This window comes from Maylandia zebra, linkage group LG22, assembly GCF_041146795.1.
Source record: "Maylandia zebra isolate NMK-2024a linkage group LG22, Mzebra_GT3a, whole genome shotgun sequence".
In the NCBI taxonomy this organism is placed as follows: Eukaryota; Metazoa; Chordata; class Actinopteri; order Cichliformes; family Cichlidae; genus Maylandia; species Maylandia zebra.
In genome coordinates this window covers 2,505,813-2,533,485 of record NC_135187.1, presented here as the reverse complement: position 1 = coordinate 2,533,485, position 27,673 = coordinate 2,505,813, and the positions used below count along the sequence as shown (strand labels likewise).

The following is a 27,673-nucleotide window of genomic DNA, read 5'->3' as shown; positions in this document are numbered from 1 at the left end:
CTGGTTTAGCTGTCAGTGTATTCACGACCCCAGCAGATCTTCAGCGGTGCCTAACACGTGTTAGAAGCTGATCAGCGTCCTAACAGCCCAAGTCCTTCCTGCATTATTACAAAAACTGGACATTAAATATTTGTTTTCTCTTTTTTAACTTTAATTTCTTCAGAAATATTAAAGCAGTATTGCTCTCAGTAGCAAAATCTGTTTGATGGCAGCAGAAACGGTTGGTCTTAATACTGGGGCGATGAATATATCACATCAAAAATATCAGAAAATTGGCTAAAGAACCGAATATTAGAAACAGACACAGCCATTTCTGAGACAAACGTGTAGGTGCTGTAACGAACAAGTAACTGCAATTATTTTTATTTGTATTATTTAATACATTTTTTGAATGTTTCCCTCAGACATTTGCAGGAGTAAACATGCTTTACTTTATTTACCTTGAAATTCTTACAGAAGTATTATATTTGAGTAATAACTCAGTTCTATAAATGTTTAGAATTTACCACATTATTTCTTTTACATTGATAAAAAAATACTTTGCAATGTCCTGCTGTGGGGTGAAAATTGTGACAGTAAGCATAGAAAGACACTTAACACAGTCACAACCCAAAGGAATGTGATGGGAGGGGCACTGTAGTCCTGCAGTGGCCCAGAGATCACATCGTCACATCTCCATTAAGATCTCAGTGCAAAGCTCCACAAACACGTCTGCCTTCATATTTCTGCACATTCAGAATATGAATGTGTTTTAACTGTGAATGGATTCATAAACATGGACAGAAATGACTGAATTTAACTTATGATAACAGGATGACATGATGTTTTTCTCCATGTCTTCATCTTCTTCACCTTCCTCTGCCATGGCTCCCTTTCTCACTCCCCCTTCTCCTCCTCCCTCCTTTTTCTTATCTTTGCACTACTCCATCCTCCCTCACATCCTGCTTTGTCCTCTTCCTCATTCTTTCCTTTCTGCTCCTCTTTCTTTCACCTCTCTCTACTCCGTTCTTTTACCTCCTTTGTCATCCTCTCTGGGTTGTCTGACTCCTGTTCTGTTGCCTCCTAATCTCACGCCCTGACCCGTCCTTTCCTGCTCGTTCATTTCTTTTTTTACTTCCTCTTTTTTCCACCCTGTTGTCTGCTTTCTCCTCTTGTACTGCTTTACCAATCAGGTGTATCGTGTCCTTCGGTCTGCTGGTATCAGGATGTGGTTCACAGTCAGACTGAGTCTCTGCCTGCTGGGCTTCTTTCTCATCTCTGTGTTCCCTCACACAGCACAAGGCCAAGGTAAGTATCACTGCTATCCTGCTGTCCACTCAAGAATCAACAATCCCAGTTCACCACACTGGGCCCAAGCAGAGCTTTTTATACACAGCCCGGCAGGCCTAACCATGAAGTTCCCTAATGATACCCCACAGGGAAAGCCAGAGCTTTCAGACCGTGTGCTAAACTGTCAGGATTTGCACATGTATAGATTTTCTCCTGTGTAGAAGAGCGAGGAACGGGGCTACCTGACGATGTAGGACTAGTCTGGATTTTCAGTCCAAGGTTTTGCAAAGCTACATCCATCCACTGACTTCCCCAGACTGTTACTTATAGAAGCCAGGATTTAGTGAGTGTTGAACACAGGCCATACAAGGTCTTCCACTTTCTTTTAAATCTCATCATTCCACTGATTGGACCTTATCAGTCCCAAACATGTCGCCTGTAGGTGGCCTCCTACATATGACGTTCCTTGTTCCTTTCACACTGTTAAATGGGAGTAATGGTCAAAGTGTTTCCAGGTGAAAAGTTACATTTGGATGTTGTAGGGATTTCATTTGTAACCCAAAGTTACAAATTTCTTCAAAAGAGAATGTGGACCTGACAAAGAAGATAAAATGATTGAAAAAGTGTATACAGCACTGAGATGGGGAAACTAGCATGGCCAATTTAAAATAAATAAATAATAGTCATGTGCACCCTTTCACATATTTAAAGCTATCCTACAAAGCTAGTTAATAGCACGAACGGAGATTTTCCATGCACTCCTTTTTGCAACCACTAGAGGTCTCCTATATCTCCAATCTGTCTTTCTCCCTCATGGATAACAGCCTAGTAAGCTGCTAGATGGTGTAGTATCATGCATGTCTTTGGGTTGGTACTCCAAAGACATGCATCGCAGGTTCATTGGTAAGTCTGAATGGGCCGTAAACGACACGGTAATGAAAGTGTATAGAATAAAAGACAGTATTATTGATTGGTACAAAAAGATGCCAAAGCTCGAAAAGTGCTACTGATGACTGCATATCATTGACATGTATGGGCTGATACTGACTGATAACATGCGTTTAATGGGCTGATAACATCAGAATGGATGGATCATTGCCAGAGAAAACGGGGTTTTGCAGGCTTTCCATGATGGTAACATCCAGCAGAATTTTCTTGGGCTCACCGTTTTGGTGTCAAAGAAGCCCAGCGAGGGGTCTCCATATCAGGACCAAATATAGCCATAAAAAGTCGAGGTTGATATCATAATGGTATCAAATGGCTAGAAAGCCTGCAGAACCTTTTGTGCTTTAGCGTTCTCCTAAAGTTAATTGCTGGTTGGATAAACCTCAGTGTGGTCCCGCTCTCTAAATGTGAAGCTGTTATACTTTGCAGCCACAGTTTTACTCAGCAGGTCACATATCTGAATTTCACTGTGACTGTTTCGATGTGCAGCTTTGTTCTGGAAAAAAGGTTGTTTTTATTCTCTTGATCCTTTTGTCTGTTTCTCTGGGAAAAGCCTTGATGCCAAAGTCGGAATGAGAAAACCAGTTTTGCCGTCGCTTAGCCGAATCGCTTTGCTGTGGCACGTTTTGTCACAGTGTTAAAAAATACACGTGTTCATCTTATTTATGAGTTACCGTGGAGTGTTGAAATGACAGTGACAAATGTCTGTGTAACCCTTGTTAGAAGCTGTGAGATCTTCAAAAGTCCCGAATCTAAATTTGATCAAGTTTATCAACATGCTTCACCGTGACTCTTAAATCAGCAGCTGTTTGTGTTGTTTTCCCTCTTTTTTTAAATCACTCTACATGCCGACGTTGTCTTTCACCCTGTTTAACCCATTTAGGATTGAATATATTACCTTGTTAGTGAGAGATGACTCTTAATCTTAACACCATTACGAACAACCTTAAACACCATATTTTTCTAGACCTTTTGTCAAGAATGAAAATGACTGATTGATATTCATGACGTGTCTTGAATTGGCTGAGCTGAATGAGTTTGACCTGACCACATGGATCTCAGATGAAGTTTGGAATCAGCCTTAATGTGTCGAGCGTCACGTCTGGTGGGGAAAAACACCCTCTAACATACTCAAAAGTGTTTTGCTTTGAACACAGTCAGGTACTTGCGCTCCATCCAAACACCTTCTGCTTTGGCTAACGTTCAAAGGTTTTTGGCAACACTGAACATGAAGTGTTTCTAAACCTGCTGAAAACCAAAGCTTGGTGCTGTTCCACAGCCACACACTCAGGACTTGGGCCGATGCTGTGCCACGCCATAATAGCATGTTGAGAGTGTGAAAGTTCGTCCTGTGTGAAAATGAGCTTACCGTAGTTGGTTTACCTTTGTGCCCGCTACCAGGTGACTCGGGTATACCTCGTCATGATTGGCTGGAAGCTAGTCACTAAAGCTAGGACAGTACATGGGCGGTCTGCTTGCCCACCCACCCTTTACCCTGCACTGTGTTTCATATTAATCCAACTCTAATCTCATTCAGTCATATTTTTAATTAGCTCGACACGATTAATATATTCAACCACAAAAGTGACACTTTTTATGTTTGTGGTGTCTGATATTGTTGAATAGTGACAAAGCCGAGTGTTAGAGTACAATGGTGGAGTCAGAGGGTTCGGTTTTCCTTCTTATTTACAACAATATGTTGAGAAACTCTGCGTCGCCTCGGTGTATTAAATTGTGACACCAAGGCTTCTTTTCATTACCATGAACATTATTACATTATGATTATTTTATTCTATATATGATAACTGGGAAGTAAAACTCTTGATGTGAAACATTTGAGGAAGAGAAACTTGAGAAAGTGAACAGGAAGTGAAACGCTGTCTTTTGTGAGTCCGTGTTCTGGACAAAAATAAGCAAAATTCACCAAACATGCTTTTTTGAAGGTTTTCAAAATGTTTTGCACTGGAACAGATCAATTCCTTTAGTGAGGATATTACCCTGATAAGCCTGGAGGGATAATGTCCATATTCACCCGTTGCTCTGCAGAGAGAATAAGTCTAGTAAACAACAGAATAACTCTTTCACAATAAGGAGAGTTGCTAGGTTTTGGCTAAAGTGCGAGTAAACTGAGAGAAACCGCAGCATTCCTCAGTGAAGAGGCTATAGTGCGTGAGCCTCGGCTACAGCAGTGACCTGGGAAGAGCTAAAGGTTTCCGAGCAGCTTGGACAGCTCCCACAAGTGAAACTGCTCACTGCAATGGCTCTGATTTATTGCAGAGAAGAAGAAACTTTAACATGAAAAGCTGAGGAATGGCTATAATATATCAGAAACAAATTCATATCTATTTAAATTATCCATAGATATGAAGCAAAGGAACCATTTCCACTTATTTATTTTTTTATTTTTTCTTTGTGCCATAAAGTTGAGGCTGTTTTAAGAAATTACTCTGCGCTTGTCTTAAATTACCCTCGAGCTCAGCACCTGTCATTAAAAAAAAAAAAAAAGGTCAAAGAATGATTTCAAAGGCTCAGTCCCAGCTTTGGAGGAGCTTTTCATTTCTTTGTTGCCTGCAGACATAAAGGAGCAGGTATCTAAACCCAGGGGGGGGGAACAGGCATGATGAGTGTGGTCAAATGCCAACGTTATTTTGAAGTCATTTTAAGGGTTTAGTTAAGAGAACTTCTGGGATTAAAGGGAATGAAACGTGTGGAATGATGGTAGGACTGCCAAAGTTATCAAATAAATAATTATAAGATTATCATCATAATAGTTATTGTTTATTGAGATGTTACTTGCAAAAGTCTTGACTGTCTTTCACTGTTTTTTTTAGACATTGGTTACTTTTTTATTCATTTTCAGACCCGTCTTTGTAACTTACCATTATCAGAGATTTGTTGAGCCACTTAATGCTGACTTATGATTCATTCAAGCATATAAAAGTGATCTAACCCAAGGGAACATCTTAGCAAACAGACATTTTTACATTGTATTTTAAGCCACTTTGTTACAGCCTGTCACAAACCATATGATTTGTTCCCATTTCTTTAGTTGAAACTACAGAAAATGCCAAAGATAACAGTTTGACAGGCATAAAATGTCATTTTTGCACCAACAAGCTGATTCCCAAAATGTTCACTGAAATCTTGGCGTATCTCGGCAGTGTGTCATTAAAAAACACTGAGGAAATTGAACAAGTGTGGGAGACGAAGAAGCAAGATTCAAAAGAAAACTATTTACAGCAAGTGAAAAGTATCTAAAAGACAGGACACGAGACCTGAGAGATACGTCTGGTTCTTCAGTCCATCCATTCATTGTTCACTAAAGCATCAAACGGTCTCGGACAGTAACTCTCTAGTGTCTGATTGCAAAGTCAGTATCACAAAACACACTGCCAGTGCAGTAAGGGATACCTGGACCAGTCAATGAGCGGGCTCCACAACATGATGGAAGCTGTGTGGAGTGATCTTAACATAGAGTGAAACGTAAGACAGCCAACATCCAAATGAGAACTTTGAATGTCCTTGAAGAAGCCTGGAGAAATTTTCCTGAAGACTAGTTAAACAAATAGTCAGACAGCTTTCCTAAGAGGGTCTGAGCCAGGGGTGGGGTACTCCAGGCCTCGAGGGCCGGTGTCCTGCAGGCTTTAGATGTGTCCTTGATCCAACACAGCTGATTCAAATGGCTAAATTACCTCCTCGACATGTCTTCAAGTTCTCCAGAGGCTGGTAATGAACTAATCACTTGATCCACGTGTGTTGACCCAGGGTGATCTAAAAGCTGCAGGACACCGGCCCTCGAGGACTGGAGTTGGACACCCCTAGCTTTTCCCATTTTCCTAGCAAAAGAAATGAGCAGTGGCTCAAACCTGTTGAGCTCCAATATTCATTTCCGTCACTGACAGCACAGTTTGCCTTCAGCACTGCTTTCTTGTTTTGTGGTGTAAAACAATTAAAGACCTTTTTCCACCTCAAGCCGTGGTGTTAGGTATGGGAAGGAAAAATAAGGAGTGCTGTGCAGTAATTATCCCGATGTGTAAAAATGGTGTTAAAATGTCCTGTGTTGCATCTTTAAGATGAGAGTGTGTTTGGTAACAAGAACCTCAGTGTCAGAGTATTTTTCAAAGTGACTTTGATTTGCAGAAAACTCTCCAGCTTGTTTTTTAATAGTTCCTGTTAAACCTTCTCATTCCTTATTCTTTCCTCTCTGCTCACTGTTGCCCTTTTGCCTAATATTGCCCTTTTAGTCTGCTCTCACTGACTTTAAATGCACTTCAAACTTTGCACTTCCGGCTTGCCACACCGCTCGCGGAGGGTGCGGTGGGGCCCTTCTCCATCCTCGGCTGTTTGCACAGGATTCTCCATGAAAAATAGATGAGAATTAAGTTCCCATCTCTACTGGTGAGGCCTTTTGTCGTCACCAGGCTCTTCGCTCGCCGTCCAATACTTGTCTCTGCGTGATAATACAATCCTGCAGAGAAGATCCACGGCTTTCTGTGAGTGTGTGTGTAAAAGGCATGTGTGCATGGAGCTGCAAAGGAATCGGCAGGTTTCAAAACAACCACCTGAGTTCCCCGGAACAAAATGCATGAAGAATGTTTTTTTAATGTGGAAACATCAGAAAACACTTGCTTCCAGCTGCGGACACGTATACATAATTAATGCACACATATGCAGATGTGGCACACGGGAACACGCGACCGAGTTCAACCACACTACAAACAGAGCCGTGCGAAATCTGCTTCTCGAATCATTTGGGATTTGAGCAGCTCTCTTCAGACGAGAGAGCATCCTTTGTTTCCAAGACAGAGATCTGTAATACCTGAGCCGAAATCCCATGCAGCCCTCATTCTCATCCGCAGGTTGGTGCAATCACTGGTACTGTATTCCTTATGTGTGTTTCTGTATATTTGTCTGCTGTGGAATGCACCAGCTTCATATCTTCTCCACTAAAATCAGGATTATCCTTCCTGTGCTGAGCTCAAGTTTCTTTGTATACCTACATGAGTAGTTTTCTGCAGATAATCTCTTTGCATAAAGAGGTGGTTCACTCAAAATGCTGCAGAGGATTGGGGTGATGAGCCTTATCGGCTTGACTAAATCTTTGATTGCCATCTAAATCGACCTAAAACTGTTACTTTCTCTTCAAACGTGCCAGTTTCATGTTTAACATTGATATACGTTATCATGTTACACCTGGAGAAAGCGGCATGCACACATGCAGATATAAAGCAGTAAAAGAATTCTGTAAGAGGTGACTTTACCCACAGTTTGGGTTTTTTTGGGTGAACCATTCTTACAAGGCTCTTGTTTACTCCGCTCTTGAGCTTTTGAGCTACAGCAGGCGTCAATCTCCGTGTAGGTATTTAAAGAAGTCGGCAGCAGCAGATGGCTCACCTCATAATGAGTACACAAACACAGAGACGAGTTTGTGGGTTTCATATCTTATTTTCCACCCCCTGGCTTTTCTTTTTTTTCCACAGTTAACCAAAGTAAACTGGGGAATAATACATATTTATTATCTGGGATTTGGCGCTGCTGGTGTGGAAATGATAGGCTGTTTTGGTTGTTGACTCTGGAAATGTGGTTTCTGCCGTTGCAGTGCTTTACAATAGCCTTATCCCTGTGTTTTAAACCAGCGTCTATGCAAAAACACAACAACGCCACATACACGCTTGGTGAACTGTGAAAACAAAGTTCTCCCAATGCAGTGTTGTTGACCTTTCAGAGGTTTTGTGCACAGGTTGAGGCCATTGTAAAGTGTGTGTGGACATTGTGCAGCTCAGTGGATCAGGTGCTCCTGCTGAGGACAGGAGAGGAATAGTGTGGAGATGCTATTCCAGCGTCTTTCCTTTTGGTTCCTTTGTTATTTTTTCTCTTAACAGTTAAAAAGAAGTCGCATTCCCTCCTTTTTGTTATCCTCTTCTCACCCTGACATATTTCAAAGCACAGATGCAGAAAAAAATAATAAAAAGGGAAAGAAAATGAGATCAGGACAAGCAAGGATATATGGAATACAACTCGGGGACAGATGAGGTGACAGTGAGCACGTAAGCTGGAGAAAATGAATATAGGTGAAGAATGGAAGGCGGGAAAGGGGGGATATGTAGCCCTCTAGGGTGCGGACGGGGACAACAACTAATCAGGATGAGAGGCAGGGGTGTCGCTTTGATGCAGACAGGAGACAAGCACAGAGCAGGAAGACGAGGATGAGGAAAAGGAGGAAAATGGGACTTTTGGGGCTTTTTTTTAATGTGACATCTGTGCAAGCTAATCTCTCTGATGTGTATCCTCTACTTGGATGAGATACAATTTATCCTTCCTTATTTTTTTCTCCTCTTTCCTTACGGTTTAAAAGCACAGATGGATCGCCTGCCTCGACGCCATCATAACTCTGGAGGGAGTTCAATCTAACTCGAGTCAGTCACAGTTGTGTTTTGCGCTCAGCGGATGAACGAGTGTGTTGAAGTAAAACAGACGGAGAGCAGATTCTGTGAAACGTGCAGATTGTAAAACTTCCTGAGCGCCGATGCTCTATGTGACTAATTAAGGGGAAACGTTTTGTTGCGTACAGTTGCAGGGGAAAGTTTTTGGTGAGATATTTTTGCATAAATATGAACTAAAAAATCATCATTTTTTCACAGAATTCAGTGTTTACCAGATATACGTAGACATAAATTAACAGCTGCCAAAATGATCCAAAAGAATGCCAACCTTGCTCAGTTTAGAAGTGGACAGGTTCCTTGCTCTTATTTTGAAATGTCAGCTAGCCCCAGCTCTTCCTGTTCCTTGTTTTTCTGTCAGCTGGCTATCCTTCTGCTGCTTCTTCAGTGAGTCTGTCGTGTAAAGATCGTACGGACTCCAGCTCCGCCATCTTTGAGCTGAAGAGTAGTTCCAACCAGAAGTTGCAGCAGGCGGAGAGCAAAACACCATGAGGGTGGAGTCTGCTGGAGGTGAAAGGCTCATGGAAAGGCAGCTGATTATATTGATCCATCATTTTTTTTGTCACAAAAAATAGATGCAAAGGAGTTTTTTTTATTTTTGAATATTGAATTTATAAAATTATACCTGCACATACACAATAGGTGAATATTACAACTGACAGAATCTTTATCTGTGTGAATCACCAACAGTCCTGTGAGACTAATCAAATGTAACCCAGTAAGTTATATTTTGATGTTACATATTTACAAAGGCAAAAGAGTGTAAATGTATCAGTTTGGTAGCTACAGAGGAGTAGTGGTGCTCAAAGCTATTCTTAGTTCTTAGAATTTTTGCTGAAGATCAAAAAGCCAGAGGTTTTTTGTGACTGGATGACACATAAACTTAACTTTCTGTACTTTTTGAGCATTTTATTTGGAGGAAGTGATGCAAATCACATGATGCTTTAGGTCGTCTTTAATTAGAAATGTGGAAATCTGAAAGGACTGAAACGTTTTCCTGCAGCTGTATGACACCATGTCGCGCAGTCGGCTAAATTGAACTCCATCCATTGTTATGGACACAATCTACTAATAAATTAATGATGACATCAGTTTCATTTCCAATATTACAGCAAAATATTGGATGTTGATGGTGCATGATAAGGAGTTTTATAACCACTCATTCTGCACATTTATACACTAAATATCAAACTGACAGTTATTGTGTAAAGCTGTGTATTGGTTTTTTTTATGTCTAGTTTCATCACCAAGAAGGCTTCGTACCAAAGTCCTGAGCCCCACCAAGCTGCACGTGTCTTGGAAAGAACCCAAAGGACAGTTTGAAAGCTACAAAGTCATTTACACCACACGACCAGGTAAGATCCAGAACTGATCCTGAGTCTGTGCCTACACTGTCTCCACCTGTTATTAGTAGCTTCATCGTTAAAAAGAGGGAAATTGGTTTGGGTCTGACGGTGACTATCACATTTAGTTGTTTAGTTTGTTGGTTTGATTAACTTTTTCGGCAGCAGTCAGCAGACTTAAAGCTTTGGCCACTGCTGGAGGCTGCTTACAAAATCACACACGATTAGTTTTTCTGCCACAGTGTGGTTCGTTTACGATGATGGCTGTGCTGTGATTTTAACAATCGCTTGCGGAGCCACAGAATGCGTCTTTTGTCTCTCGGCCCCGCTGTGAGCTGCTCGCAGAGAGAAATCTGTCCCTGTGCTGACCTCCGGTGTGGCGCAGCGAGAGCCCTAAACTTTTCTCTACACTCCTCCTGACGGGAAAGTTGCTACACCTAGTGAGAAATTTGCTAAGTTGGGAGAGACGATGTGAACTGAAGTGTGATATGATGACTGCTGTGAGAGTGGGATATCAGACTGAATCTGCAGCTTTGTGCTTCATCATTTGCAAAAATCAAACAAAATGAATAAACTAGCAAATTCTTTGAACATGACAATCCCACACCACGCGCCACAGGCTGAGCGCTTTCAGGCTTCACCTTTGCACAGAGCTGCTGCAGAGACCTTCCAGTTTAGACTTGATTTGTCCGGGAAATTTGACGAGGAATTCGCAATCTTCTCTGGTGTTCACACAGCTGCCCACAGTCACACCTCTGTGATGGATCGGCTGTCTCGTGCTTTGCTCAAGGGTCCCTCAGCAGTGATGGCTGCAGGAAGGCGTGTCATTAAAGACCAATCACCGTCAGCAGGAGCAGTAAAAAGCTGCACCGGTTTTGTTCTCAAATGACAAAAAAGTGCTCTGAAATGAAAAACAGATGCAGATTAATGCATCTGCAAATTAATATGAATGATGTCTTTTCATAAATCATGTTTTAACAATATTTGTCTTTTGCTTGTGGGACAAAAAATTCTAGCTATGCACGGCGGAGCACAGCAGTTGAACTTCTTCCCCTGAGGGGAAACTAATCGACCTTTTTATGCGGTTTTCGCTTGCATGCAGGTTCATAACTCACTGTGCAGAGAGAGACACGTAACCACACACAGGATCTGATATAACTGATACTGGAGCTGTTCGTGTGGCCAGTGTGGTAGCCTGTGGTTGGTTGCGGCTGACATTTTCTTGATTTATTGATTAAGGCTTTGACGCGTTTGGCTTTTACAGCTCTGTAAAACGACGTCCAGCTGAACACTGGTACGGCAAAGCTTTGGCTGAATCTGAGGTTTTATTGATGACAACGGGATTTATTTTGTATCCAGTTCAGCTGCATCTGTGTGTACATAAGTGAAGACTTCCCCACAGCAGCGCTGTGCACCTCACATCCTCAGTAGTTGGCATCTTGGCTGCGTGATGAAAGAAGGAAGATTTTTTATTTATTCTGTTCTTTTTAAAAATTGCTTCTCTCACAATTTCACTCACAAAACTGGAGCACAGACGTCTCGGTTTGGACACTTAACCGCACAGCCAGTCAGGAGGTACAGCTCGGTACCTCGTTGCTTTATGTTGTATCAGACAACATGCTGATTTCTGTTGGAGTGAACAACACTGCTGAACTCTCATCGTTTTCAGGGGAGTGCATGTGGGATACTACATGCAAGTGTCCTTGGAAGTAATTGAATAGAGACACACTGAAATTAATATATTTATTTATTTATAGTCAGTATGCACAAATGGAGTTGATAAATTAGTTTCCAGGATGACTCTGAAGTTGACTCGATGAGGTTCTTGAAGGAGGGTTTGTTTAAAGGGCAAGCCTGCATACGTTTTATCCAGGTGCACCTAATTAACTGGTAGCTGACTGTAAACTGGCACTATACTTACTTGGCTCTCACAGACTCTGTCATCCTGATGCAGCTTTTCAAATGAAAAGCTCTGCACTGCTTTTTTGATCTGAATTCCTGACTTTGAATCACGGAGCGTATGCTGTTTTTATTGCTTTTACATTTTAAAGGAAGGAATTCTTTGTCATACGCTGACGATAATTACAGCTGTAAAATGATGATGTGTATATAGTTGTTGTATATAGTTGTTGTATATAGTTCCTAAGCTACATTGTGATTATATGCATAAGTGGTATTACTCGGTTTCAAACTTGTGGCCAAGGCTTTTTAATCACTGTTAGTGGAAGCAGGTGCACTGCAGACATCTTTACTGTCTGTTTATATTGATGCAAAGCTTGAAAGCCTGGAATTTGAATCATACTGCTGTTTGCAAGTGTTATTAGTTTATAAACTACTCAATGTGTCATAAAGAGACTTTTATTTGGATGATATAGGAGCCGTGTCAGCATCTTGGGAATGTATTTTATTTAAAATATATGATTCAATTTCTCCATAAACAATAAATTCTGGAAATTCTTCAAAAGACAAAAAAGTTTGGATCCCAGTCTGAGAGAAGATGAATGCTGGGTTTATTTTTAGAGTTGTTCAAGGTTTTTCTACCAACAAGTGTTAAATATAAAGCTGCTTCATGGGCATTCATCTGTCTAAATGAGAATAGTTGTTTTATTTTTATCGATACACAAATCGCTTTGATTCAAAGCTTGTACAGTCTAATTTAACACTGCTCAGCTCTCTTCAGAGTGCTGCCAAATAAATGCCAACACTTCCTCTGATTCAGGTTAATTTTAGGTGTGTCTCATTTGGTGGGGAGGATAAAAATGGATTAAGAAATGGAGAACACGAAGCCCTAATTAGAGAGATTGTGTGTGTGCTTGAGTATGCTGAACTTGGAGAACAACAGTGTTGTTTTTAATCCCCTCAGTATTCCCAGGTGAACTGCAAGAAATGCTGTAAAAACTGGAACAGATTTGTGAACTCTTCTGTTGAAACACCCAGTTTGGAATCAGCTGCTGATATTGAGAGGGTGTCCAGAGCAGAGAGGCAACATTTTTCTTAGAATTTCTTTTGCCGTTTCTTATCTGTCGTCTCGATGGATATTTTTTCCTCTGAGGGAGACATCAGGGTAAAAAGGGATATTTTATTGCAGTGGGAAAAGGTGCTGCTTTTAAAACTGTCAACCTGTCCCCAAGTCCTGTTACCGTTATGATGGAGAGTTACAAGGATTGGTCCAGTAACAGCACAGTTTGAATGTTCCCACAGCACGTGTGGGCAGCATGAGGCGTCCTTCAGAGCATTTATAAAGACATTATCAGAAAGGCTGTTTGGACGGATCATCAGCAGAGGAGAAAAATAGCTCCTACTCTTCATCTCAGTGAAGTAGCACCTAAATGTACTAAAATCATAGTGCATGCATAACCACATAGAAATGGCAAAGAGTTGGTGGTAGTTGGGGCTACCTGTCAAAAGCTACAACTTCCTACAAACTTGGTCTTATTTCCAAAAGAATGTCTAATGTCTAAAGATGGATGAAGCAAATCTGTAAGGCCAAAGATGCCATTGACTTAATTTCCAATATTCAGTTCAAATAGATTCAATGTTTTTCACAGTTCAGTTCACCACAACATAAATAAGAAACCATTTTCTTCTATGAGGAACAACTCTGCAAATATGGAACAGAACTTGAGCCATCAGGTAATGAATGTTGAATAAGCGGTGATGGTGGGGAGGAAGAACTCCCTTTAAAAAAAAAAAAAAAAAGGATTCGGGCAGACATCTGATCGGGTGGGGAGAAAACAGGGGCGTGGAGAGCTTATAGTAGAGCTGGGCGATAGAACGATAACGATATGTATCGCGATATAACTTTTACTCGATAGAGAAATTAAGCTATCGCGATAGACCTCGCCGCTCTCGTCCTCTTAAAAAAAAAAAAAAAAAAAAGGTCAGCCAATCCAAATTAAGTAGCGCAGAGCCGAACCAATCACAGCCGCAGCGTCACGTCGCGTGACTTGTTACGTACAGCACAAGTGCCAAGCTGCACGTGTGTTTGTTTGGGAAGCAGCCAGCGGGTAATGGAGGAAATGAGTGTGCCGACTAGAAAAATCAACCGAGCGTGACTGAAGAGAAAACAGATGATGGTTCCAGTGCCGGAGAGATTGTCGAACGGAAGAGCCATAGAAGTTCCGTAGTGTGAAGGTATTTCGGCTATTTCAAGTCTGACAAAAAACAGAGTAGCGTGCACTGTAAATTGTGCCGAAAGCAAGTCTGGAAATACAATAAACTGGTGCATGCGTCACACTGTGCGCCACGTTATTGTTTCGGTGAAATGAATTTCTACAATACTGTTACTGTTAATTCTACTCTCTGCAGTGTTTAAATGCTTACATATACACACAGTTACTGTCCCTCCACACATACGACTCGGTTCTGCTTCTATGCCCCAGCTTTGTTTACTTTTTCCCACCGAGGCTTCTAGACTTCTGATTGGCCAACATTTCTGCACGGTTAGGAATCTAGCGCCACCTGCTGCTTTGGCATGTTCATAGCAGCGTTTTCCTTCATTTCTGCCTTTATGTGTGGACGGGATTATTTTTTAAAACGAAAACGGAAAATCTCCGTTTTCAAAAATACCCGTGTACGTGTGGACGTAGCCTCAGTCTCTGACTGGAAGCGCTAATTCGTCATTCGGCTTTTGTCAGACTAAAGTAACTGTTAAAACTGTTTGAAAAGCTCAGCTATACAACAAGGAGAGATTGAGAATTTCCTTTTAGTTCTCAGTTTATTTGATATTGACAAAAGTTAGTCAGTTTTGTCTGTTCTTCTGTAAAACAAACTAAGATTTATTTTTAGAATTAATATTTTGTTTCTAAGTGGAATTGACAATTTAGTCTGTTTCGTTTGTTCTATTTTGAAACTTAAACACTTTAGCGGCTGCCTTTTGTGTAGTTTGCAATATTTGCCTTTATTTATCTGAAAAAGTCTCATGTTCCTTAAGTACATCTACCCTGTTGAACTTATTATGGGAAATAAATATTTAAATAAAAACAAGCTGCTGATTATTTCACATTTTACTTGTGAGCAACAGCACATTTAAATCTTACAAATATAGTTATTTGGCTTATATCGTGATAGATATCGTTATCGCCTGAAATGAAAAAAACATATCGTGATATGAAAAAATCTCATATCGCCCAGCTCTAGCTTATAGTCAACAAACATGAAATGCATGGATGGTATATGGGTCTTATATAGATCTGCTCTCCTTGAGCACTTGAAGCACTTATACAACATGTCTCAGTCGCACTCCAATGGGCGCATTGGAGATCTCGCATTTCAGTAGCCAAGGACACCTTAGCATCAAGTAAACCTGTAGCTTTTGGTGGGGTTTGAATGTCTATTTGATCATAGTAATAGAGAAAAAGTCAGATAAGGTGCAGCTTTCCCCTGATACTCTAAGGTAGAATTGGGCAGATGGAGGGAGTGACACAGGAATACAAATGGAGGGAGATACTAGACGCCAGGATAGAGCTGGAGAGGCAGGAAGAGAGAGCAAATGGAAAGAAGGATGTTGGATATAAAACTGAAAAGAAGCAGATCCAGAAAAAATCTCTATCTGTAGCTCCTGTCAAAGAAAGAAAAACATGTTCATAACGTGTTTCTCTTTTTGTTTGTATTTTCAGAGAATGGCTCTGTTTTCATTTGGTGACTAAACTGAAGGCTTACTTACTGTTGTATGTTGTTTTTGTGGCACTGCGTAAAGGGTTGGGCAGTACGCACACAATCCTGTTCTGGTAAGCAATTCAAAACCACCTAATTGGAATTGTTTTAAGCTGCAAGAAACTGGCAAGCCAAAGGACCAAAATGAAGAAGTCAGATGAAAGACACCTGGCAGCCTCTTAATGAACCGAACAGCAACGGGAATAATTCATGCTGTTACACGATCAGGGTGCACTGCCTGTGGTGTGTGGATGGAAAAAATGGAAACTTGCTGGTAGATGACTAGCAGGAAACTCCCAGAGCATGGGCTTGGGAATGCAGAAATTAGTTGTGCACAGGAATGTAGACTTGCTACATAAGTATAGCCATGAGTATAAGCATGTAACAAGTGATTGGCATAAAAGTGAAATAATAAAAGTACTGGAAGGCTAGGTGCACAGTAAAGAGGTGGAGGTATGCTGAAGAGGAAGGAGGAATGAATGATGTAGATGCCGAGAGAAGAGAGTGAAATATTCTGTTGCTCGCCTCCAGGTCACTACAGGAAGGTGAGGAAGAGAGTTTAGGCTGATGAGCATCAGGGGTGATCTGTGACAGAGAGTGGAGGAGTGGAAGGGAAGATGGTAGTGGGACCTGCAGTGATGCATTTTTTGGTGGCACTGCAAAAAAGACAGGAAATCAAGTTGGAAGAGATGAAGATTTTCCTTAAGATTTTCATTGGAAGTGACCAGAATGGACGAGATCAAAAAGGAGTACATCAGAGGAACAGCTCAGTTTGAGCGATTTGGAGATGAAGCCAAAGAGCCACGGGTGAGATGGTTTGGACATGTGCAGAGGAGGGTGTGGGCATGTTGGACAAAGGATGCTCCAAAGATGGAGCTGCCAGGCAAGAGAAGGAGAAGAAGGAAGCTGAGAGAGAAGATTCAAATATGGAGTGAAGCTTTGGTCTGACCGAGGAGGATGAGATGTCGGCGACCCCTATAGCAACCATGAGAAAGAAAAAGATTATAAAAGTCCTGCGAGTTAGTATGTGTGTGTTCCTGGTTACTTATTCACTGAGCTCAATTACCAAAGAGGCAGACAACTAAATTAGGCAAAGCAATCAAACAGCGATGGGCAACCACAGATGTTCTGCCCCACTCTTATGTATGATATTCTAGAAACACGAGTTTCCTTTAAGCACAGAGGCCTTTTCTCATTTTTCACACATTGTACTGTAGGCCGAGAAAGCTTTCAACTTCTCAGTCGAGAACACTGCAGCCTCACGAGCTTCATGGCTTTTTATACAGTCTTACGGGTTTCCAAATAGCCTTGACATTTTAGCAGAGCGTGATGCCCTTATTTCTGAAATGTGCTCGCACAGGCCCGCTTTGCAACATGTTGCCTAAGGAAGTGCTTAGTTTGGAAGAAAAGGATAAAAATTATTTCTAAAAAGTAAGTGAAAGTGCCGGGATGACTGAGTGCCTTCTGGGCTAAGTGCAGGGAGCAAATGACGGGAACGATCATCTTCACGCTGCAGGCCGCTGGTATCGGTGCGAGGGTAATGAAGGTGGAAAGGCAGCGACTGAGCAGCAGTTAATTTTCTTAATCAGCAGGGATGTTTTTGTAGAGCTCTGCCGAATGGTTTTCATCAGGCTTGTCTATTCCTGGTTGAGCCCAAGACTCGAGTCATTTACCTTTTTACTTCCAAAATGTGAAACAAACCAGTTATTATTTAATTGAATTAAAATGTCTTCAGGGTTGAAGATGCTGTTTTTGACAGTCAAAAGTTCAAGGAAGCAATTGCTATTGAAAAAGCGTCGTATCATGTTGGTTTTTGCTGTCAGTCAATTTGAAGGAGCAGCTGCTGCAGAAGAAATTAGATTTGGTAACTGACAGTTTAAGATTTATGAATCCCAACGGGAACGTTTGTTCTCCAGCAGCAGGAAAAGTACGAGAAATGAACAGAAGGAAAAGTGGCTAATTTTAATTAAGCCTCGTGAAAAAAAGGCAAAGAAAGAATAAGCACTTTTCTTACATCACAAATTCTTAAACTAATTAGCATGTGCTACTCTGATGATCTTGGACTGCTCAGTAAATATCTGGTACACTCTCTCTCAAGCCAGGAAGCAAAAACCTACACTGCACAGTCAATTTGCAAACTGCTGACTTCTGCCAAAACTTTCTCCTGCTGCTACAGCAAAGCGCGTTTGGCAGAATCGGATGCTAAACACATACTCTTTATATGATTTTTATTTACAGTCTATTACATTTTTGCTCACATCCTCAGTTTCTCCCCTCAGCTTTTGAAGCCCGGGGCTTCTCAATATTTCTTGAGCAATTTAAGAGATAGTTTTAGCATATTTTGAGATTGCACAGCGGTGTGTGGCAGGTGTGCACGCTTCACACGTGTAATGATGGCCGAGAGACACTGAACTCAGAGTGTTCAACACGGGGTCAATGGCAATCTCATCACACCACGCATCTTCATCAGAAGTCATCTGCTTGTGTAAAGTGTTCTTGAACAGGCCCAATTTGTTCAAGAACATTAAATACTCGAGATCCAGTAAAGGACCAACAAACATTACGCTCATAAAACTGATATCACTCAAAGTTAAAAACAGACATGCTTGGTGTGGCTGGTTGATCATCTGCCCTCAAGTAAGACACTCATGTGGTATGTGAACAGAAGGAAGTCTGTGAAGCCTCCACTCAAAGCTTACATGAATTAAATATGTTCTATTTTGCAGATTTATTAAATGATTGACCTTTTTTGACAAAATTTATTGTTAATCTGATAATAAAAAGTGATGTAGAGTCAGAGGGTAAATGCAAAGCTTCAGCATAGGAGTCGTTACAGGTAACGTTTTGAACTGAAAGACATTTTCTAAACAAAAAAAATCCCTTTTCCTGTTTGCAAAAGGCAATAACTTTCATCCATTCTTGTTAACTCGGACCAGCACACGTTTTTGTGCATTGTAAAGCTAATATTACACAAGCATAGCTGTACGAGGATGAACCAAAAATAGGAAAAAGTGGCTTTGACCCCACAGATGCAGTTCACAGATCTGAAAGCGTTTGCTCAAGGCTTTTTCACCGGTTAGTTTCAGCACAGCTGAACAGACGATTATTCATGCAGCTGCAGATATTTGTCTGCCCTACGCGTGAGTCACAGGTTAAACTGCCTTCATGGCCAAAAGGAGCCCAGTATACAGGGTGGGCCATTTATATAGATACACCATAATAACATGGGGATGGTTGGTGATATTAAAGTCCTGTTTGTGGCACATTAGTATATGTGAGGGGGCAAACTCCTCAAGATGGGCGGTGACCATGGTGGCCATTTAGAAGTCGGCCATCTTGGATACAACTTTTGTTTTTTTCAATAGGAAGAGGGCCATGTGACACATCAAACTTATTGGTAATGTCACAAGAAAAACAATGGTGTGCTTGGTTTCAACATAACTTTATTCTTTCATGAGTTATTTACAAGTTTCTGACCACTTATAAAATGTGTTCAATGTGCTGCCCATTGTGTTGCATTGTCAATGCAACCCGCAGGAGAAATGCCAGCACAGGCATCCAGTATCCGTAGTTTCAGGTGCTGCACATCTCGTATCTTCACACCATAGACAATTGCCTTCAGATGACCCCAAAGATAAAAGTCTAAGGGGGTCAGATCAGGAGACCTCGTAGGCCATTCAACTGGCCCACGACGACCAATCCACTTTCCAGGAAACTGTTCATCTAGGAATGCTCGGACCTGGCACCCATAATGTGGTGGTGCACCATCTTGCTGGAAAAACTCAGGGAACGTGCCAGCTTCAGTGCATAAAGAGGGAAACACATCATCATGTAGCAATTTCAAATATCCAGTGGCCTTGAGGTTTCCATTGATGAAGAATGGACCCACTATCGTTGTGCCCCATATACCACACCAAACCATCACTTTTGTTGTTCCAACAGTCTTGGAGGGATCCATCCAATGTGGGTTAGTGTCAGACCAATAGCGGTGGTTTTGTTTGTTAACTTCACCATTCACATAAAAGTTTGCCTCATCACTGAACAAAATCTTCTGCGTGAACTGAGGGTCCTGTTCCAGTTTTTGTTTTGCCCATTCTGCAAATTCTGTGCACCGATCTGGGTCATCCTCGTTGAGATGCTCCAGTAGCTGGAGTTTGTAAGGGTGCCATTTGTGAGTAGCTAATATCCGCCGAAGGGATGTTCGACAAATCCACTCTCCAGTGACATGCGGCGAGTGCTACGCTGAATGAAGCTAGGACAGCCACTGATGTTTCTTCATTAGTGACAGTTTTCTTGCGTCCACATTTTGGCAAATCCAACACTGAACCAGTTTCACCAAACTTAGCAAGCAGTTTGCTGACTGTAGCATGGGAGATGGGTGGTCACGTAGGGTGTCTTGCATTGAAATCTGCTGCAATGACCCGGTTACTGCATTCACCAGATATCAACACAATTTTGATCCGCTCCTCACGTGTTAACCTCTTCGACATGTCAAAGAGAAACTTGTAAATAACTCATGAAAGAATAAAGTTACGTTGAAACCAAGCACACCATTGTTTTTCTTGTGACATTACCAATAAGTCTGATGTGTCACATGGCCCTCTTCCTATTGGAAAAACAAAAGTTGTATCCAAGATGGCCGACTTCTAAATGGCCACCATGGTCACCACCCATCTTGAGGAGTTTGCCCCCTCACATATACTAATGTGCCACAAACAGGACTTTAATATCACCAACCATTCCCATGTTATTATGGTGTATCCATATAAATGGCCCACCCTGTATTGTAGTGGTACAACAGTGCTGGTGCCAAGTCAACTCAGTGGTTTGTAAAATTTGGGAGTAGAGAAAACTGAACAACATAAGGTTGTTTTTTAGTCATAAATTTTTCAGTCCAGAGATTTACATCTATTTTTAATTTTTACTTAATCGTCATGATGACCTCATCTTAGAACAAATTACAGCTGTTACAGAAAATGAAATGTACTCTTAAGCTTACCTGTTCTCTTTGCCCTTTCGGGCTCTTTCTGCATATATCTGGGCCGTGTGTTGTATTACCAGCTGTGTCCATGAACATGTTAAATGTAAAAAAAAAACCCATTTCTTATAATGCACATCTGAAACACACCTATTGATGTGGATGGATATCTAGCCTGAAAGTTTAATTTAAAAAGTTTTGAAGCTTTGCAGTGATCTTTATGCTCCTAAACAGGCGTTGTGTTAAATTGAAAACATAACTACATGGAAATTACTGAAGTTGTGCAATATCTACAAAGTGATTGTCACATTATGAAGGAGGCTGGCACTGAAAATTATTCTGCCAAATCTACTTTAATTGTAAGGTTAGAGTTACAATAGAAAGAAAATGAAAGGTAATGAAGCGTTTTTTGTATTCAATTTGTTTTTGTGCAGCAGTCTTACTAAAGACACTCAACACAACACAGAATCCTCCTGAAATTCTCGATAATATACTTTCGCTGTGTGACCGACAGTCTTGCTGTCCAAAATGACACTGAATTGTTTTTTCTTGACACTAAAAAGGTCAAACAAAGCCAGATTTCTATTGCATGCAGTCCAACCGCTGCTGTCTACCTGTGTGAGGTGATTTATTGATTTAGCTATGTTTTATCTTCACTGGTTTAAACACAGCCTTAAAATTCAGGTTGTGTCGTGCTGTGAATAAGTCCTGGGGGATGAGCTCGTACCCTCACCGACTGATAGCTGCACGGACATCTTGTCCTCACAGTGTTTGTGAGGACAAGATGCTATCACTGTTGAATTAACACCATTTCTGTGGCAGCTGTTTTGGACAGATTTACGACTGATTTGATAAATCTTGGCATATCTTTAGCTTAACCCTCATGTCTACCATGGTCTCTGTATTAAAACGACTGGCTAACACCCTGCTTATTCTAAAGTAAATGGTCTGTCTTACCCTATGGTAGGTTTTAGACAATGAAAGTCATAAAACTTCAGGAAAATGTTTACTGAGATGAGACTTTGAGTCATTTTCTCATAGACCTCTATATTGTTTTGCCAACAGAGGTTTATAACGGCTGCAGCTTAAAGAAACTTAACTGAGACTTTGGCTTCACTTCTCAGATCCAGAGGCTTCATCGGTTTTTATCATACAGAGTCTATCAGTTGACTTGAATGCATGTGGGGGTGAGGTTTAACATACAAACCGAAACAAGGAGAAAGGGCCGCACACCCAGAGGGTGGGGTGTGTTTCTCTTGCTTGTAATTATCAGTCTTAAGTGTCTGTGCTTTTTCTTTAATAGGCGGAGAGCAGAAGGTGGTTCAGGCATCAAAGCAGGAAGCAAAACTGGTCATCGAGGACTTTGATCCTTCTAAAACGTACAACTTTAAGATCATTGCAGTCCATGAGGGGCAGGAGAGCAAACCTCTTCAGGGCAAACATGAAGGTAAGAGAATGACTCCACTGATTATTAAATCTGTTGCTTCAGGGATCCTCCAGCTGATTTCTGATTGGACAGCTTGATTGATGTAATTCGAGTTGTAAAATTAAGAGAACTGAAACGGCGTCGCAGTCGCACCGAATCGGACAGAAAACTGCCTCCGAGTTGATTACGGTGTGACACCAAATTGCACTTTTGGCTCCAATCAGTGATGTGACAGCAGGTGCTTTCCATCAGCTGTGATTGGCAGAATACCTGCTGTGACATCACTTATTGGGGTGTGGCGACAAGAGCACACTTTAGTTTGAAAGACTACAGACCAGTGCAGCAGCTCTCTCGTGTAATCTTGTGTTGTGAACACGATCAAAACATGTGCACCCTGATCCCGACCTCCTTTGTTCTGTAAGAACTTCTTATATGTTATTTAAGCTGCATTGTTGTATCCCAAAAGGTTCTGTTCATCTGGACGTAGCATTATTGTTGGAAGACGAGAGCAAAGCAGTGAAGAATTCAAATAGCCACCTCATCTCAGTGTTTCAGTTCTGAATACAGAGCTGAGTGTTTACTTAGTTTCAGTCATTGACATTCAGCGACCTGCTGGTATTTACTTGCTTTCATGCTGTGCTTTAGGAAAACAAAGCTTTTAAACCTGATGCTGAATGTACATATCCACAGGTGCTGAGTGTTTCCAGTATTCATGTCAGGCTACAAAAGCCCTTTTGACTCAGCATTTAGAATACCGCTCTGCTCTTCAGAGCTGACGAAATGGTGTTATATAACTGTGTCCTGATGTCTTCGATTCACAGCTCTGACTAATGTTCTGTTGTTGCACTGAAACTCTGATGTGCTGTGTTCGGTTTTCACCAGTGTGATGTTCTCATTATAACCAAACTCTGCCCCACGTTGGACTCGTCTGTCCAGAGAACATTGTTCGGTCTTGTGGGTTGTTCAGATGCAGCTTTGCAAATGTGGCTTGTTCTTTTAGGGAGAACAGGCTTTCTCCTGGGAACCCTTCCTGACAGGCCTTCACCTGTTCAGTCTTTTTCTAATTGCACTGTCATGAACATTTAACATGTTAACTGAGAACCTAAGAGTCTGACATGTAGCTCTTAGTTTCTCTGAGCATTTTGCAGTCTGACCTAGGGCTGGGCGATATAGCCTAAAATCCATATCGCGGTATAATTTGAAGCATCTGCGGCAACGATATATATCGTGATATACAGTGACTTGCAAAAGCCACTGTATTATTTTCTTCTGTATAACATATTTACACACTAAAAGGCACACTTAAAATCCTTGAATTTTCTCTAAATGCATCTTATAATCCGGTTCACCTTATGTATGAATTCTGGTTGTGCTCACTGACCTCGAACCGATTTTATGTGGTACACGGCGCACAGAAATCTGTCAAAAAATGTTTTAGTGTGACTTTGGTAAGCTATGAAGGCGCACCGCTTGATGGATTGTTGGAGCATTACTGCTGCCGTAGTCAGGAGCCTCGCGGAGTAATCTGGGTCCAAAACTCCGTCGACTTGAGGTCCCAAAGTCAAACGAACACTGCCGCATCACTGAGAGTTAAAAACTGTCTAAATTCTTTCATCTTTGATAAAATGATCAGTGTTGCTGCTTTACCAGGTGTAACAATTAAGTTTAACATCCAGGCATCCATGAAAACAGAATTTATTACATTCAATGGAGTTAGAAGTTAGCAGGAAGTAAGCGGAAGTTAGCTCGCTAGCTTCCTGCTAAACATGATATAGCATGTTCTGACTGAGAGATTTCTGAAAAAATTCAAACATACAGCTCTGCTGTCACTTCCAACATAAATGAAGACAGAAAACTAAACAGCAGTGACGTTTGCAGGGTTACTGAAGTTGGACTAGCTGGTATATAACGATGTGCTACGTGATCGCTAGCAAAACAGCTATGTTAGCATAACATTAGCACAGTGAAGCTGGAGGATGAATGCTAACTTTTTTCCACTCGATAAAAGTTAACGTGAGAGTTCCTGATGGTTAGGGACAAATGCAATCGCATGGCAGGATGCTGTAAACGGACCAAACTTCAGTCAGGAGAACAACTGAGATAATCCATCCACAATACGAAGTTAGTCATTAACATACTGCAACAACATGGGAATAGAGCAGCTGTGAGAGAATTCAGCATTAATGAATCAAGGGTAGGGAAGTGGAGGAAGCGCAGGTTTTGGCTTTCCCCATATTCCCAAAGTGCTTCGTCTCTTTGCTATTACTGTCGCCGGCATAATTTGCAGTTGTTTGCAGCCGCTGCAATGCTTTCGACCAAAACAGGCGGAGCTTGATGATGACACCATCAACATGCGCTATCGCGGTAGAGCGTTATAGTCAAAATCTCTACTGTTGGCCAAATTTATACCGTTTCTAACGCCCACCCCTAGTCTGACCTTTGGTTGAATGTAATAGAATGCCCACGCCTGAGGAATCACGCAGCTGGATGCTCCAGACAAGCAAACCTCTGCTTTTATAGAGGAACTCACACCTGCTGATTATCAGACAAACGCTTGAATTTGAATGACTGGCTGCTGCGAAGGTTGTGTGTATTATTTAACACATGTTGTCATATGTCGATGCACACATCGAGTCCTAGGCTTCTTCCAGTGTCCTACCATTCGTTAATGTTGTTTTTTGCATCATGTGTTATATCTTCCAGCTCAGCAATCAGCTGTTGAAATGGCTCCATCCCAAGGGAGAAAAAACGGCAGCGTCACACAGGAGAACAATGAGATCTCAGAAGGTAAGCTCTTCAACAGGGAGACGGGAGATGATCCAGGTGAACAGACACAATGAAATGATAAAGATACAGCCGTCTGCTGAAAGTCTTGAGTTGTCTGGATTCAAGACCAGTATGGTGCAGTGACAGAAGATGATTTGCTGAAATACCGTTACAGGAAGACAACCTGCTGTTCCTCAAGAACAAGTTTGAAGAAGAGCAATTTTCAAAGTATCTTGTAACACATTCAGGATCAAGATTTCATATCAATGGAAGATGTCGTCGCCGACCTTTTATGTCACAGCTGCTCTTCTTCTGGCAGTTTTAAACAGATGCCATGCAGGAAGCTTTCGTTTTAGTAGCTGGAGATTTTGAAAGAGAAGAAAAAAACGACTGACACAAAAGCAGGTAAGTGTGAAGCTGCAGGGCTCTGATTTTTGCCACAATGGTGGTGCGGCTGAGTCACCGACTAAATCCTGATCCGTCCGTTCGTTTCAACAACACCGCCGTTTCACGATGTGTCAAGATTACTGTTCTGTGAATGTAATACTTCTGCAAATTGCACAGTGATTGTCAGTGAGACATACCCAAGGAAATGGAGGGAAAGGAAATGAAATGGCACAAAAATGGGAATTTAAGCAAGAGCCTCCAACAAACAGGAAATGAATGGAGAGAGGAGTGCGGTAAACAAGCCTATTGTAATTTCTGGTAAGTGGCGCATGCTGAGGCAAACAATCAGATGCCACAAAAAGGAAAAAAAATCTTTAATCTCTTTACGTCCTGCAAAATGCAGGAAAACTCAGTTTTGTTAGAGCTGTAATTCACATTTCTACCTCAGAAAAATTGAACTCAGAACTGTTCTTCAAATCTTTTTCTCATTTTAAAGATGTGTTTTTGTATTCCTGTTGTATTGTGATGAAATAATGAGTATTTTTTTATTTTACTATGAAGTGGACAAAATATAATAGGACTGCAAAATTGGAAAAAGTCTGCACACTAGTTGGATCAAATGTAAGACAAAGCTTTGATTCAGTTTTGCAGACATTTGCCTCTCTCTCTCTCTCTCTGGCTCTCTCTCTCTCTCTCTCTCTCTCTCTCTCTCTCTCTCTCTCTCTCTCTCTCTCTCTCTCTCTCTCTCTCTCTCTCTCTATATATATATATATATATATATATATATATATATATATATATATATATATATATATATATATATATATATATATATATATATATATATATATATATATATTTAAAAAAAAAAAAAAAAAAAAAAAAAAAAAAAACACCCAGCACGCCCCTGCGGGCGGTTTATCCTTCAAGCTCGGGTCCTCTACCAGAGGCCTGGGAGCTTGAGGGTCCTGCGCAGTATCTTAGCTGTTCCCAGGACTGCGCTCTTCTGGACAGAGATCTCCGATGTTGTTCCCGGGATCTGCTGGAGCCACTCGCCTAGCTTGGGAGTCACCGCACCTAGTGCTCCGATTACCACGGGGACCACCGTTACCTTCACCCTCCACATCCTCTCGAGCTCTTCTCTGAGCCCTTGGTATTTCTCCAGCTTCTCGTGTTCCTTCTTCCTGATATTGCTGTCATTCGGAACCGCTACATCGATCACTACGGCCATCTTCTTCTGTTTGTCTACCACCACTATGTCCGGTTGGTTAGCCACCACCATTTTGTCCGTCTGTATCTGGAAGTCCCACAGGATCTTAGCTCGGTCATTCTCCACCACCCTTGGGGGCATCTCCCATTTTGACCTCGGGACTTCCAGGTTGTACTCGGCACAGATGTTCCTGTACACTATGCCGGCCACTTGGTTATGGCGTTCCATGTATGCCTTGCCTGCTAGCATCTTGCACCCTGCTGTTATGTGCTGGATTGTCTCTGGGGCATCTTTACACAGCCTGCACCTGGGGTCTTGCCTGGTGTGATAGACCCCAGCCTCTATGGATCTTGTGCTCAGAGCTTGTTCTTGTGCTGCCATGATTAGTGCTTCTGTGCTGTCTTTCAGTCCAGCTTTGTCCAGCCACTGGTAGGATTTCTGGATATCAGCCACCTCCTCTATCTGCCGGTGGTACATACCGTGCAGGGGCCTGTCCTTCCATGATGGTTCCTCGTCTCCCTCCTCTTTCTTGGGTTTCTGCTGCCTGAGGTATTCACTGAGCACTCGGTCAGTTGGGGCCATCTTCCCAATGTATTCTTGGATGTTCGTTGTCTCATCCTGGACTGTGGTGCTGACACTCACCAGTCCCCGGCCCCCTTCCTTCCGCTTAGCGTACAGCCTCAGGGTGCTGGATTTGGGGTGAAACCCTCCATGCATGGTAAGGAGCTTTCTTGTCTTTATGTCAGTGGCTTCTATCTCCTCCTTTGGCCAGCCTATTACCCCAGCAGGGTACCTGATCACGGGCAGGGCGTACGTGTTGATGGCCCGGATCTTGTTCTTACCATTCAGCTGACTCCTCAGGACTTGCCTGACCCTCTGCAGGTACTTGGTGGTTGCAGCTTTTCTAGCGGCCTCTTCATGGTTCCCATTCGCCTGTGGGATCCCCAAGTACTTGTAACTGTCCTCTATGTCTGCAATGTTGCCTTCTGGTAGTTCAATCCCCTCAGTTCTGACTACCTTCCCTCTCTTTGTTACCATCCGACTACACTTCTCCAGTCCGAACGACATTCCAATGTCATTGCTGTATAGCCTGGTAGTGTGGATCAGTGAATCGATGTCTCGTTCACTCTTGGCATACAGCTTGATGTCATCCATGTACAGGAGGTGGCTGACAACTGCTCCGTTCCGTAGTCGGTATCCGTAGCCAGTCTTGTTAATGATCTCACTGAGGGGGTTCAGGCCTATGCAGAACAG

General features: G+C 41.8%; 1 protein-coding gene across 5 annotated transcripts in view; it reads left to right on the top strand.

Annotated features, from left to right (window-relative positions):
* Window positions 1–27,673, top strand: part of col14a1b (collagen, type XIV, alpha 1b) — a 166,445-nt gene that overhangs the window by 848 nt on the left and 137,924 nt on the right. For 3 of the 5 annotated variants that reach the window (XM_004574223.5, XM_004574222.5, XM_076879731.1), the window contains exons 3-6: window positions 1,173–1,287; window positions 9,893–10,009; window positions 21,934–22,077; window positions 24,760–24,843. In XM_004574223.5, the coding sequence (XP_004574280.1) occupies window positions 1,206–1,287; window positions 9,893–10,009; window positions 21,934–22,077; window positions 24,760–24,843 (427 nt within the window). In that variant the 5' untranslated portion in view covers window positions 1,173–1,205. Of the gene's footprint in view, window positions 1–1,172; window positions 1,288–9,892; window positions 10,010–21,933; window positions 22,078–22,399; window positions 22,474–24,759; window positions 24,844–27,673 lie in introns of those variants that run through there. The other 2 variants (XM_004574225.5, XM_004574224.5) reach the window with 2 other exon arrangements.